The sequence below is a fragment of the Elgaria multicarinata genome, chromosome 5 (assembly GCF_023053635.1).
Source record: "Elgaria multicarinata webbii isolate HBS135686 ecotype San Diego chromosome 5, rElgMul1.1.pri, whole genome shotgun sequence".
Taxonomy (NCBI): domain Eukaryota; kingdom Metazoa; phylum Chordata; class Lepidosauria; order Squamata; family Anguidae; genus Elgaria; species Elgaria multicarinata.
In genome coordinates this window covers 22,205,589-22,219,403 of record NC_086175.1, presented here as the reverse complement: position 1 = coordinate 22,219,403, position 13,815 = coordinate 22,205,589, and the positions used below count along the sequence as shown (strand labels likewise).

Sequence of the window (13,815 nt, the reverse complement as noted above, 5' to 3'; positions counted from 1 at the left end):
TTCCTAATGCTACGTGGATACTTATATGATCCTTAAATATTTCAATGAGATGAGAGTTAATTTTAAAAGGAAGCTCTTGGTAGTTCTTCCAGGGTATATCACCAACATTGCTGCCAGCTTGCATTGTTGCTATTTTCCTTCTCCAACCAAGCTACTCTCTTGCAATACATCTGTGCTAACTCATTTTTGTGGTGCTTTAACAGCTCGTACTTTGTGTAAGTAACCTTTTGTTTTATCTTTAGAGTCTCTGTTCCAGCTTCTTCTAGAAATAACTGTTCGGAGTACTGGAATGAATGACAGCACTGGTCAGTCTTTGACAGCACTTTCATGCGCTTGCCTCTTCAGTCTTGTAGCTGCATGGGGAGAAACCGGAAGAACACTTCAGGCAATCTCTGCTATCCTTACCAACAATGGGAGCCACGCTTGTCAAGCTATCCAGGTGTTTGATCAAAACTACTCTACATTTAGATTATTGCGTTGCCTGAATGTTTGCTCCGGTATTTGGCCCTTATCTGAAGAAGTCACTTGGTGTTTTCCAAATCAGATGGCAATAGAAGTGTCATGAGACTGAAGGCCACAGATAGTATATTTGAGTCTAGTGCAATTGGACTTGAGTTCAGTGCAAACTAAATATAGTTTGTCATTTTCATGAATTTGACAAATGCAAAAAATGCAAACAAACACACAACTCTGACAGCTGTATGTCATCCTAATCTGAACAAATTTAGAATGAAATGCCTGAGTCAGCTCTTGAGAAATTGTGGTGTATCGACTTGGAAATCTGCAATGAAATGCATTGGCCTGGATCCAAAGAAAAATGTGACTAGTCACAAGTGGCCAAGGGTCCTTTGAAACTGAAGAAAGTTTGAAATGCACTTTGTGAAATAGGAAAAAGGTAGTGGTGGGGAGGTAAGAATCCCATTGGACATGCTGTAGCACTTGGACTTACCTAAAGCAGCTCTTTGAATTCCAGCCATAGTAAATATGGCCTTCTTGGTATTTGTTTCCTTGCTTGGCATCTCAGTTTCAAGCTTCTGCCTTCTGAAAGCCCTAATCCTTGAGATTCTAAGAACAGCATTAGTCAATACTGCTTCTAAGATCTGGAGCTGCTTTAGGAAGCGTTCACACTGTAAAGATGTCTCACAAACAGAATGTTTTTGTTTGTTCATTCATTGTGGGTATTTTTATCCTGACTCTCAACATTGTTATCACAGCGGCTTTCAAAGGTGAAAATAAAGTAACATACTACAATGAAAGAGCAGCACAAATCAAAACCAGGTCAAAAGCCATATTTCCTAACTCTCAACCCTCTTTGATCCTGAGTATCATTAATAAGAAGTAAATCACACTGAACTAGGTGGAACTTCTGAATAAAGCATATTTAGGATTTGAATGTAAATAATTTTGCGAAAAGGAAAAATGACATTGATCCATCCAGTGTTAAGTTTCGCTAAAGACATGTTTATAGCAGACAGAGGTGTCCATTTGCAGTACATGACAGTGACTGATTCAAGTTGTCACTTTAATATCTTTCTTACGTTTGGTAAAGTATGTTTTCAATATTAGCTGTTAATTGTTACTGACACTATGGACCTATTCACGTGTTGTAACAATCCACAGTTAAAAATGTGAGCAGGAGTGAGCATGCATGGTTTAACTATGATTGTCTGTTTCCCTAAATAAACACTGGATTTGGATGTCATGAAAAACAATCCTTGGATTGTTTATCTCAGTGGGAGTGGCTGGCAAAGTGGCCAACTGGGAACCAGCACATACACTTGCTTCCACTCATCTTTTCAATACCCCATGGTTTGTTAACTGGATTAATATAACATGCTAACTGGGTCAATATTGGTTGCTATGAACTTCCAGATAATAATTCACTTTCCCCCATTTTAGGATTGGTGCTTTGAAGTTTCTCATAATAACTGATAAAATTCTGTAATGTTTTCTTCATTTAGGTACCAACAATATTAAATTCCCTCCAGAGAAGTGTACAAGCAGTTTTGGTGGGCAAAATCCAAATCCAAGATTGGTTTAGCAATGGAATTAAAAAAGCAGCCCTGATGCATAAGTGGTCATTGAAGGAAATTTCTGTAGATGAAGATGACCAGTGTCTGCTTCAGAGTGATGGTTACTTTTTGTATTTATTATGCAAAGATGGACTATACAAAATCGGCTCTGGATACAGTGGAACAGTCAGGGTAATGTGCATTTTACATTTGGATTATTGATGATTTTATAAATTGTTTTTAAAGTGAGTAGCAGTATTCATTATTAGTAAATCTGAAGATGTATTGGGGGGAAAAGATTGGGCAGGGGTTAGCAGCTGAGTTTTTTTTTGTTTAAGTTGCTTTGCTTTTTGTACCATTAGTTTATAAATGGCCATTCAACAATTGTATAACTATTTTGCTACATTACAGGGTCACATATACAATTCTACATCCCGCATCAAGAACAGAAAAGAGAAGAAGTCTTGGTTGGGTTATGCTCAGGTAGGAGAAATAGTGAAAGCAACAGTTTAATTTTTCATAGACGCTATTCATCTGATGAAACATTGTAGAGTTATAAATCCGTTGGTATAAATAGAAAGGAAGCAGTTTCTATTGAGCTTAATTTCTAAAATGTAAAATATAACTTTTAAAAAAACGTACATGGTGGCTAGCAGAAAATAGGGCTACATTTAATTTAGGCTATTTGCAAAACCCTTTTTTTTGTAAAGGGCTTCTAAACGGACATGGATTATCTATCTTAATTCACTTTTTAAGTTGGCCACAAACAGTGTCATAAGCAGACAGACTCCTTGAGGTGGCCACTTTTAAGAGAATCACTTGGGAACACACTGCTGTGTGGCAAAATCTGCTTTTGCCGTATTGTTTGTTCCTTGGGTTTGTGCTGACATAATGAAAGTGTGTATGGTATATAGCTAGGTGTCTAGCATGTTGCATATAGAGAGTGGTCATGAGAGTATAATGCAACAAGTATTGTTTGCTCTTCAAGTGCTTGTCCCCTATGTTATGACTTAAACTAAATTTCCCAGAAGAAGGACCTGCATATGGTCCAAAATGCATTGGAACTTTTTCCTTTTGTTGAATAAAACATCCTTTTTGTCTTCATTCGTTTTAGCTTTTTCACAGTCCTTGTTGGGGGGCTTTTTTGTTAGCATCCAAACAAGCCAGAAAAAGCTTTAATGACCTTTGGTGATGTTACTGTTGCGGCCTTCGCATAGGCACATGGTTAGTCACTGTGGGAACAAAATGAAAATATAATCCTTTGGTCTGATCCAGCAGAGTTTTTTATTTTCTTAATGTTAACACAGTCTTGAAACATGCACAGTCACTTTCTAATGTTTTTTTACAGGGTTATTTGTTATATAGAGATGTGAACAATCATAGCATGACGGCCATAAGAATAAATCCTGAATCTTTTGAGCAAGATGGTACAGTAACTTTGCCAGGTATGGAAATGCAGATTGGCTTTTAGGGGACCACTAAGACTGCTCATGATAAAGGCCCTTATTTTGGAGATTGGCAAATATATGATATAGTTAATTTAAATAGATTACTGCTGGAAATTCCTGAGCCAGAAAATGTCCCTTGATTCATGATTGACTTGATTTGTCAAATTAGAGCATATCTTTTAAATGAACATTAATGTTAGAGTTGCAAGTAACTGATCCATCATTTGATGACGCATTCTACTGGCTTTCACCAGTGAAAGAAAAAAAAAGAAATACCAAAGCCCCTGCGTCAGCTTTCTGCAAATGCTTCTGCTCTCTAAATTTGTTTTTGTCAACGTGTAAGTGTTCATGAGATGGCACATTCCTACTGTCATAGACTGTTCTGTAAAAGCTGCTGATAGATCTGCATTCAGCTTTCAGAATGCCAACCACACCTGGAAACACACCAAGTAACTGACATTGGGGCAGCAGCTTCTACATGACAGAATGGCATGTGTGCTTTGTATATCCATTATGGGAATGCTGTTTTTCAGGGCTCTGGAAGATCAAACCCCCTGTGTCCAAGCCTGGATCAATAAAGCCAAGAGGCTTCAATATATCGTCCCTCTAAAGGCAGGGTAGAATCCTTCATTTAGTGCTGACTGGAAGCCTTTTCACCTGTCCAATCTCTTAAGTTTTGGTTTCAGTTTGAAAATGTAGTTGTATTATTTCAGCTAGCCAGGTGTTTCAGCTACCTCACAGGTGGGGGCTGCAAGGGGCTGGGGCTGGTATTTTCTTGAATTCTGGTTTTAAGTTGCAGGGAATCACTCTTAGAATTTGCCAGGGTTCACTCCAGAATTGAGTAGTGATCAGCAGAGATGCTGGTAGAATAAGCTGCTGGTTTCAGTATAGTTGCAGAACTCTTGGCAGCTGCAGAGATGTTGTGTGTTGAGGCACAAGCTATTTCTAATTCATAGGAGAAGCTTCTGGCACAACCTTGAACAAGCTTTTGATGGGGTTGGAGAGGGGTTAGAACTGACTAGCATCTTGTGGCAGACTGTAAACTGGTTAGGGAGTTAGTGGCCTTTTTGTCATTTCTTGTTTTTAAAGCTCCATCAGCGTATGGGGGTGAGTTGAGGAATATAAGCCAAAAGACAGATCACTGCCCTGAGAAACATATTGTATCAATTTTGGCATTGAAGGAGACGAGAGGGAAAGTTAGGGTAACAAATGAAGCATGCAAGCACAGGCCATGTATACTTAGGCTTCGTTACAATTTGGATATGGAGTTTGAATTAAACAAAAGTCGGGGAATTTGTGAGTTTTCAATGGGGAGGTGGAGCAGTATCATGTGGGTGTTTTGAGAAGAGGCTTGAGGCATAATGGGTGGGGCAGCAGGTTGAAGGAGATGCATATATCCTGGTTCAGGGACATGCTTGGGCTTGAACAGATGGTAGCCTATCTGACTCCAGTAGTAGGAAGCAGTGCAGCAGTGTTGCTGCACTAAGGCTTGAAAGACTAGGAAATCAACCTGACAGTATGTGCTGACACAATCAATTGTTCATGGTATGTAGTAGGTGCCCTCTGAACAGTAGGATGGCAGTCTTTTAAATAACCCACAAACTCATTACAAAGATGGACCCTGAGTGAATGGTTGTGGCAGGAAGCCACACTTACATGAATGAGGGTATGTGGACTCTTGAATAACAGGAGTTGAATACAAATGTCTAGGTTTCAGCTGTTGACTATATAATCTTAAATCTATATTATGAACATGTAACTTACTTAGGTATTATGCCAGTTTTCACTAGGACTGTTATAAGTTGCTTATTACAGTGGGTATTAATTAACCATACAATATGCTTTACAGAAATAGTCTGTTATCCTAGATCCATGTGCTAAAACTTCATTTTAAAGCTTAAGCAACCTCCTCATAGGTACAACAATAAATCTATTAGTTGAGGATGCCATAAGATTCTGCTTTTGCTGCAACAGACTAATATAGCTACATTCTATATATTCTTTCTTTATATAGCTTTACTTTCTGTATATAACTTCAGATACTTACGTAGATGAATCATTTATGTGAAGTTGGAGGGTAAAATATTTAATGTGAATTGATCCAGCATAGTTTGTTCTGCACAGATTGCCAGACTGAAGGGCAGAATATCCTTTTCACTGATGGAGAGTATATTAATCAGATAGCTGCTTCTAGAGATGTAAGTATACAGTGTTCTCTGATTTGTTTTTGTTTTTTTGCCATCAGTTACTGAATGGTTTAAATGTTAGTTTCTGAACTCTGCATTTGTACTAAACATAGGGTGTGATGTACATTCTTAGTATTTTTACATTAAATGTTTTCATAGTATTTCATGCAAAAGAGAATAATTTCAGCAATGTATTGCTGTGACCACCTGCATTTGCAATGGGAAATGGCTACATCAGTTTCATCGCCATCAAGGTTTCCATGGGTTTATTTTGCATGAGAAATTTGGGAGATTCTACTAACTGCCATTAGATTGGTTGCTTATAAAGTGTCAATTTTTAAACAAGATGAGTATTATAGTCGAAAACTAGATTTAAATTATTTTAATTATAAACTTATATTTTGCATTTGTTGGACACCTAGATTGTCTCTTCAAAAGACAGAACTATGTAAGATTCAGGACACCTGGGTCAAATCTAGACATCCTTCTCTTTTCCTAAAAGCAGTTGCAAAGGTGGGGTGGGGAGATTTTGGATTGTGGGGTGTAGGGTGGGGCTGTTAATCCTTTTCTCCCTGTGCTGATTCCTGGGTGCAAGTTATCCCCAGTCCTGCTTTTAGCTGTAGTGGAAGAAATATGCAGGCACAGCTGTACCTTCATGAAGTCCCCCTTAACAGCCAGTAGGAACTTCACGGAGATGATTCACAGTGTGAAATGTTTAAACTCCCCCTCTCCCCCATCGCCTTTTAGGAAAAGAAAAAGATGACAGGAAATCTGAACATGGATCTCTTAACATCATTTGTAATTTTTATCCTTAGAAGCATTGTTCTGCATCCAAAATGGCAAGAGAACTCCCAGTATTTTGGTTGATACCTTTAACACTAATTCACTTCTTTACAGGGAGTCAGTTGGGCTGGCAAGGTAGGTGAAAAGCATGTAAAAGACCTTAAGGTTTTTGATAGCATTTTAGTGTTAGAAATGGAACAGCACAGGGAATCCTTATTTAACTAACAAATGAGCTAACATGTTTTGCTATCTTACTAAATTCTTAAGTGCTATAGCTGTTCTTGTTAATGTCCTGAGCACTAAGGTGCCAAATGTAACTGCAACTTAAAGAACTGGAAGCACTTTGTCATTAAAACAAACAAAAACTTCATATATTTTCAGATTACAGAAACTTAAAACTGGTGGTTTCTTTCAGCTTACTTTTCTTAATATCCAAATACTTAACAATACTCTTTTCATATAACGTTAAAGTGTGGATGTGCACGGGGTTTATGGACTTCAGTTGTTATTTCTTATGTGCATTAAATATTTCATTGGTGGTCAGGAGGTGAGAATGTGCAAATAATATGAAAGTGCTTCAGGTATGGATGAACTTTTCTGCAGTGTGTTATTTTGCTTGTTGTACTTATACCATTATTCAAATTAATCATCATCTTATCCTGTGTACTGAATGAGATGTTCTGTAGGGTTGCTGAAGATACATAGTTCAACTCCGGAAGAGCAGAGCGCCTTAACTTTCTGTGTCAGTAAATATTTTAAGTTGTTGAAACTAGTATTGTATTTGTTGCAGGATGGCTTCGTAGTTCGAATATTTGCAACAAGTACTGAACCGGTGCTACAGCAAGAACTGCAGCTTAAGCTTGCCAGAAAATGCTTACATGCGTGTGGCATCTCATTATTTGATCTGGAGAAAGACTTGCACATTATCAGTAAGGAATCACTTTTCTACTGTCCTCTTCCATGTTTAAAGAATTGTAGAAAGCACAATGCTTGAATTCATCATGAAAAAATATCCAAAAAATACAAATACTTTAGAACTGAGAGAACAGGTAGTAGTTCATTATTAGTATGATGCACTTCCATGCATTCACAGATCATATTTGCTTTCTTTGGGGCCAATTCTTCTGCTCTAGTTTAATATCCTAGTGATTGCAGGTGCCTTATTTTCTGCCCCACATTTATGCTTCTAATATTACTTTGACAATATACAAATACACTTTGTATATTTTTTGTAAGATGTTTTTACTTATACATTTGATTAGGTGCCAACTTTGCAAAATTGGGCTTGACACTGAAACTATGTTTGGAAAAGGATTGATAGCTAATTGTAACTTTGTTCCCCCAGGTACAGGGTTTGATGAGGAATCTGCTATTCTTGGTGCAGGAAGGGAATTTGCACTAATGAAAACAGCCAGTGGAAAGGTATTTGAAACACACTTTTGTGGATAATCAGCTGTATAACAAGTGAGGTATTTTTGGAATGGGAAAGTCTCCCTTTGGCTTCAAAATACTACTGTCTGGGAGCTGGGCGTAATTTCATCAGTGGGCCAAACTACACAAGCTGCTTGGTTGTGTGTAGTTTTCCTCTAACATTTTCTCTTAAAAATCCAGCTATTGAGGTTTCAGCCTGCAGAGGAAGACTGGCATAGGACAGGGATTTATTTATTTATTTTTAAGCAAGGAGAAATGAAACACAGACATGCCCCTTGTAGTTCTTCAATGGCAGAGTGCAATTTCCACACTTGGATTTTATTTGTAAAAGGATGTCAGGAAAAACAACAGATGACTGAGCATGACATGTCAGTTGTGACCCTGTGTGTATTTTCTGATCTGCTTTCCTTTGTATGCTTAACATTTTACCGGACAAGAGAGACATAGTAAGTTAGTGTATCACTAATTTCCAGTGTTTTCTTAATTTCCAATGTTTTCTTAATTATTTGCTGCACTTCGAGTAAAATTACAACATTTGCTTACAAATCTGTGAAACTACTTTCTTTCTTTTTTTTACGTGTATCTATGTTATAATCAATGTAACTCTAACATGTTCCCCTCTCCACAGATATATTACACCGGAAAATACCAGAGCCTTGGAATCAAACAAGGTGGTCCTTCAGCAGGGAAATGGGTAGAATTGCCAATCACCAAATCTCCGAAGATTGTTCAGTTCTCAGTTGGACATGATGGCTCACATGCCCTACTTGTTGCAGAGGATGGAAGCATATTTTTCACAGGCTCAGCAAGTAAAGGGGAAGATGGAGAATCAAGTAAGTTTGGGTAATGTGGTGGTCGTGATTGTGTTTGTCATGTCCGCGTTAACAATCATTAGAGAGAGTAGCTACAAACTGAGTGAAAATAGAGGTACCTTCTGAAGATCTGGTCCATCATGTCTATATCCTTGCGTCATCTATAGGACGTCTCTGTGCATCCAAATGGCGCACAGGGGATCCCGGGATCAACCGGGGATGACCAGAGACATTCCCCAGGATAACTGGGACCGCTGGTTTCCTGGGGTTTTTTTGTTGTTGTTGCGGTCCCGAGACAACCCCGAGGACTGCTGCTGGTGTGGTGCGGCCTCCCGGGTTCTCAAATGGATATGGAGCTGCGCGGGATGGCTCCATGCCGGGGGGGTGGGGTGGGCAGCAATTTCTCCATCCTGGGATGTCGGGGGGTTGGGCATAGTTTTTTCCTTATTTTTGCGCCACGTGACTGGCTCCTCTTTTCAAAATAAAAATAAATGGCACCTGTGACGTCCCTCTTCCCTTCCGGGACAGCCTTATAGATGCTGGGGGAGGATTGCGGAAGCAGGTAAGTTTGCGATCCTCCCCTCTCCATCCCACTACACCCTTAGGTGTAGATGAGCCCAAGGTTTACCACCTTTTTTCATCTGGATAATATTCCATTTTATGCTCTTGAAACACAGAAATATGCCTCCTGTGAATAATCTTTCTACATAAAATTAGGTGAAACTATATTTTCTGAATTATAATACATTAAGCTCAAATAGACACACATAGTGGTGTGATCATCATTCTGTGTAAGCAATGCTGCTTTATATAGAAAAGAAGTTGATGTTGGAAAAGACAAAACAGTATCCTTATCCCTAAATCTTACTATTTATATTAAAAGCAGAATTAAGTCTAGTGACAAGTTTGAACTTCACAATGCATTGTGTGTTTGTGTATTCTGAAATGGTGTTAGGAACACAGTACTATGTGTATATTTTCATGCTTATGTGTATAACGGGATAGATTTGGTTTTGAGTCTTTTGTTTTAGTACATTTTGAGCAGGGTTTTCAACTTAATTGGTCATACTGATGACATTGTTTGCTTTATGCCTGGCAGTTTGACTACTTAAAAAGAACAACCCTAGGGGTTGACTGTATTGATTACCTTACTTTGTAATTTTGTCCTCAAATATTGTACTGTGTTACAGTCTGAATAGGGGAGGAAGAAAGTGCAAGGGTTCTCATGTTATCTGCCCCTTATTCCTTTGATTTTTGCTTTAAATATGTAGAAGTACAATTGGAGGAAGTATAATGGGTATCTACTACTTCCTGCCTGTCTCTTGCTTCTATTTACTTTAGTCCAACTTTAATTCTTCTGAAACATCTAGAATGGAGATCAGTTACTCCATTTTTTGTATCTGTGAAAAACCATAATCTGAAGTACATTATCATTTGCTAAATACACTTATTTCTTAGTTGCGTGTTAAAACTTAAATTTTAACTGACTCTTTTTTTCTTCTTAAGCAAAAAGCAGGCGGCAGTCGAAGCCTTATAAGCCAAAAAAAATTATCAAAATGGAAGGAAAGATTGTGGTGTATACTGCATGCAATAATGGGAGTAGTTCTGTCATTTCGAAAGACGGAGAATTATACATGTTTGGAAAAGATGCTATTTACTCTGACAGCACAAGTAAGCTTATATTTTAGATGTTTTAAAGCAAGTAGAATAGTTGATGATAAAGATACGTTATTTGTACTATATATGTAACAATTGAAATAACTTTTAGAGGAATAGAGGTTACGATGCAATACTGTACTGGCCTGATTCACACTTAACAACAGCCCAGTTGGGTTACACAGTTGGAGCTGTGCAGGAGCGAGTATGAGTCCTGCCTCTCACCTGCTCGCTGCTCCTGCTTTGCCTCTAGCTTAGGAAACAACACAAGAACTTTGCTGCAATGTATGAACCCAGCACTCCAGGTTGTAGAGGGAGAAACAAACCAAGTTTTAACTCAATAACAAACCATGAGTTATAACTCTTGTGTTGTTTCTCCCTCACAAGTCCAGAGTGGTAGGTTTGGAGATTGGAGATTGCACCAAACAACCCAGGAACAGGGTGTTCCTGGCTTGTTTGCTAAACCCGATACAAAGCAGAAGCAACATGTGCACAGAAGGCAATGTACTTGCTTACTTTTGAAGTGGGTCTGTATGAAATTAGTTTTAATAATTGTGTACGCATTTGTGCCATTGAGGTGTGCATTACCTCTTGGTATTAACGAAAGTTATAGGTAGCTGTGTTGGCCCATTAGAAAAAAATCCAAAATCCACAGTAGGGCAATTCCTTATTAAAATCAGCTGCAGTATCCCAAAGCTTGTTTACAGTGCTGTGCCATTTCAATTAGTTTGACCCTATTGTGGCCTCTCATCTTTTAGTCTCTAAATTAAGATGTAAATAGCTTTCACAGCCATGCCTTTGAAATTGGAAAAGCAAATGTTTACCATTCAGATGTGTGTTCAACTTACAGGTTTAGTAACAGATTTGAAAGGCCATTTTGCAACTCAGGTGGCCATGGGCAAAGCTCATACCTGTGTGCTAATGAAGAATGGTGAAGTTTGGTCATTTGGTGTGAATAACAAAGGGCAATGTGGACGAGACACCGGCTCCTCAAGTCAGGGAGGAAAAGGTCAGTGCTTTCATTGTTTTTGGCAGTGTTCGTGTTCTTTAGCTGGCGCTTAATTATCTGGAACTATTTTCATTGATCTGATCAATACAATGGTGGATTGTAGCCCTTGTTTGTGTCAATGTGGCTTATTGTGGCGTATTGTGACATCTGATTCAGCATGGCTTGTTGTTACCCATGGCTTGTTGTTGGGTTGTTGATGGTGGCTTGTCACATTGTGTGGACCCGGTGGCAGCAGGCTTGTTAGCAGCTGCTTGGCATGGGATTCAGACCCATTTGGTGGAGTGGCGTTGGTGCTTCTCAAGTGCGAAATGGCTTCGTAATTTTTCACTATTATTTTTTTGGTGCTTCTCAAGTGCAGAAATGGCTTTGTAATTTTTCACTATTCTTTTTTAATGCTTCTCAAGAGTGTGAATGGATTTGTAATTTTTTTCTCCCCGGTCTTTCATAAGTGTTCAGATTTGCCTGTCCGCTATATACAGTCCGCAGTAGTACAGTCATTTTGTTGATTTCTTACTCCAGGTCAGCGCTTCCTTTGACAAACCTGTTTTTGTTTTTCTCCTGTCGCACGCGTGCAAGTGCGCAGAATCGCAGGACTGCTTCAATACATATTGTGGGTTTTATTTTACAGGCTTCCTTAGAGTAATTGTTTTGTACATTGGTACATCAGATGTATCCTCCCACAGTAATCGTGCCCACCCCAAAAACTCCCATCTTGTTCAGCCGTTGCTTTTGGAGTCAAAGGGAAGGTGTGAAGAGAAGCACTGAAGTCTCTGTCAAGGGAAACATCGAAGTGGAATAGGCAATTGACACGGCGACTGTGCTACTGCAGATTGTACATGGTAGACAGGCGAATCTGCGTACTTGTGAAGGACCGGGGAAAATAATAATAATAAAATTGCGAACCCATTTGTGCACTTGAGAAGCACCACAAAAAAAGAGCTAGTGAATGAAGTAATTGCTCAGAAAAGGGGTTGCAGGGGAGCCACCGTAGGGCATATGAGGATAGGGGAGGAGTTGTGCTGCAAAGTGGGCTGCTTAACGGACGGAGGCGGGGAAGTGGGGGCTGCAGCAGCGGTGAAAAATTCCTTTTGAGAGGCGGTAGATGCAAAAGAAAGGGTTGTACTGCAACAGCCCCTGAGATACATGCCAGGAGTAGGCAAGAGAATTAAAGAGGAAAGAAACCATGGGAAAGCATATTCCCAGCTGAAGCTGTGGCCTTTCTAAAAGCACTTACACTTCCTGCCTCATATCTTCTGTACTTCTTTCCCCCCCCCCCCCACATTTCCTTTGTTAAGCTATTGACTAAAGCATCTTTTTACCAAAATGTTTTTTCCTTCACTTTTTAGACCAGCATATTTAAATTATAGACTGATTTTCTTTACAGTAAAGTAATAATAGCAACTTATAAACCGTTAGTTCCTATATGAGGTTGTGCTCCCCCTGCCAAAAGTTGAGGTAATTTGAATAGCTCTGATGCTTTGGGACAATTACTTTCTCTTTACTACTTTGGAGTATTTACTATACTAAGCATGCTTAGGAAGTGGGGGGCCTATCTAGAGTAGACCCATTGAAATGAATGGGACTTAATTAAGTCGTACCTAATTTCAATGGTTCTACTCTATGTAGTACTAAAATTGGATACTACTTTGCTTCATGTGATTTAACTGCTTTGCATTGTGCTATTAAACAGGACATCTGGGAAATTACGTCATTTGTCAGGACATCATGTTCTCCACTCAAAGGCTAGGCTTTCCCCCCTAGAATATTATATAGCACAATAGACTAGTAAACGTTGCCATACATTTTAGAAATAATATTTAAAGTTGCATATTTTTGTAGGAGAGCTAACAGCACAATCCTATATTTACTCAGAAGTAAATGCCATAATATCTAACAAGGCTTACTCCCTAGATTGTCTGTTTAGGATTGCAACCTAATTAGTCTTCATGTTTAGCAAGCCTAAGAAATTTGAAAACACATTAAGTATAGAATTAAAATTTAGAGGCCTGGTTCCTGGTTTAGATGATCAAGAACTAGCTTCCTAGGACATTTATTTAATTATTTATTTTATTTTATTTATTTATGTCCTTCCTAGGACATGTCAGAAGCACATAGAATTACTGTTTTCCAAATGTAGATGTGTTGACTTATGAAATCTGGTATAAATTGTTTTGTCTCTTCTGTAGGTTTTGGAGTTGAGAACATGGCAACAGCAATGGATGAAGATTTAGAAGAAGAGCTAGATGAAAAAGATGAGAAATCTATGATGTGTCCACCAGGCATGCATAAATGGAAGCTGGAACAGTGTATGGTGTGTACTGTTTGTGGGGACTGTACAGGTTATGGAGCAAGTTGTGTTAGCAGTGGACGACCTGACAGGGTACCTGGAGGGTAAGTAAACATCTAAAATATGTAGCTGGACAATATTCTTATACTTACATTATTGTAGGGGATTGGTCCCCCTGTAATATTCAGTGA

The 13,815-nt window shown here is 38.7% G+C and overlaps 1 protein-coding gene across 1 annotated transcript in view; it reads left to right on the top strand.

Moving 5' to 3' along the window:
- MYCBP2 (MYC binding protein 2) overlaps nt 1-13,815 on the top strand; it is a 165,405-nt gene that overhangs the window by 25,524 nt on the left and 126,066 nt on the right. The window contains exons 5-15 of the mRNA XM_063126029.1: nt 243-439; nt 1,962-2,204; nt 2,424-2,495; nt 3,361-3,457; nt 5,585-5,658; nt 7,220-7,358; nt 7,775-7,851; nt 8,489-8,693; nt 10,179-10,343; nt 11,179-11,337; nt 13,524-13,728. Of these exons, the coding sequence (XP_062982099.1) occupies nt 243-439; nt 1,962-2,204; nt 2,424-2,495; nt 3,361-3,457; nt 5,585-5,658; nt 7,220-7,358; nt 7,775-7,851; nt 8,489-8,693; nt 10,179-10,343; nt 11,179-11,337; nt 13,524-13,728 (1,633 nt within the window). The remainder of the gene's footprint in view (nt 1-242; nt 440-1,961; nt 2,205-2,423; nt 2,496-3,360; nt 3,458-5,584; nt 5,659-7,219; nt 7,359-7,774; nt 7,852-8,488; nt 8,694-10,178; nt 10,344-11,178; nt 11,338-13,523; nt 13,729-13,815) is intronic.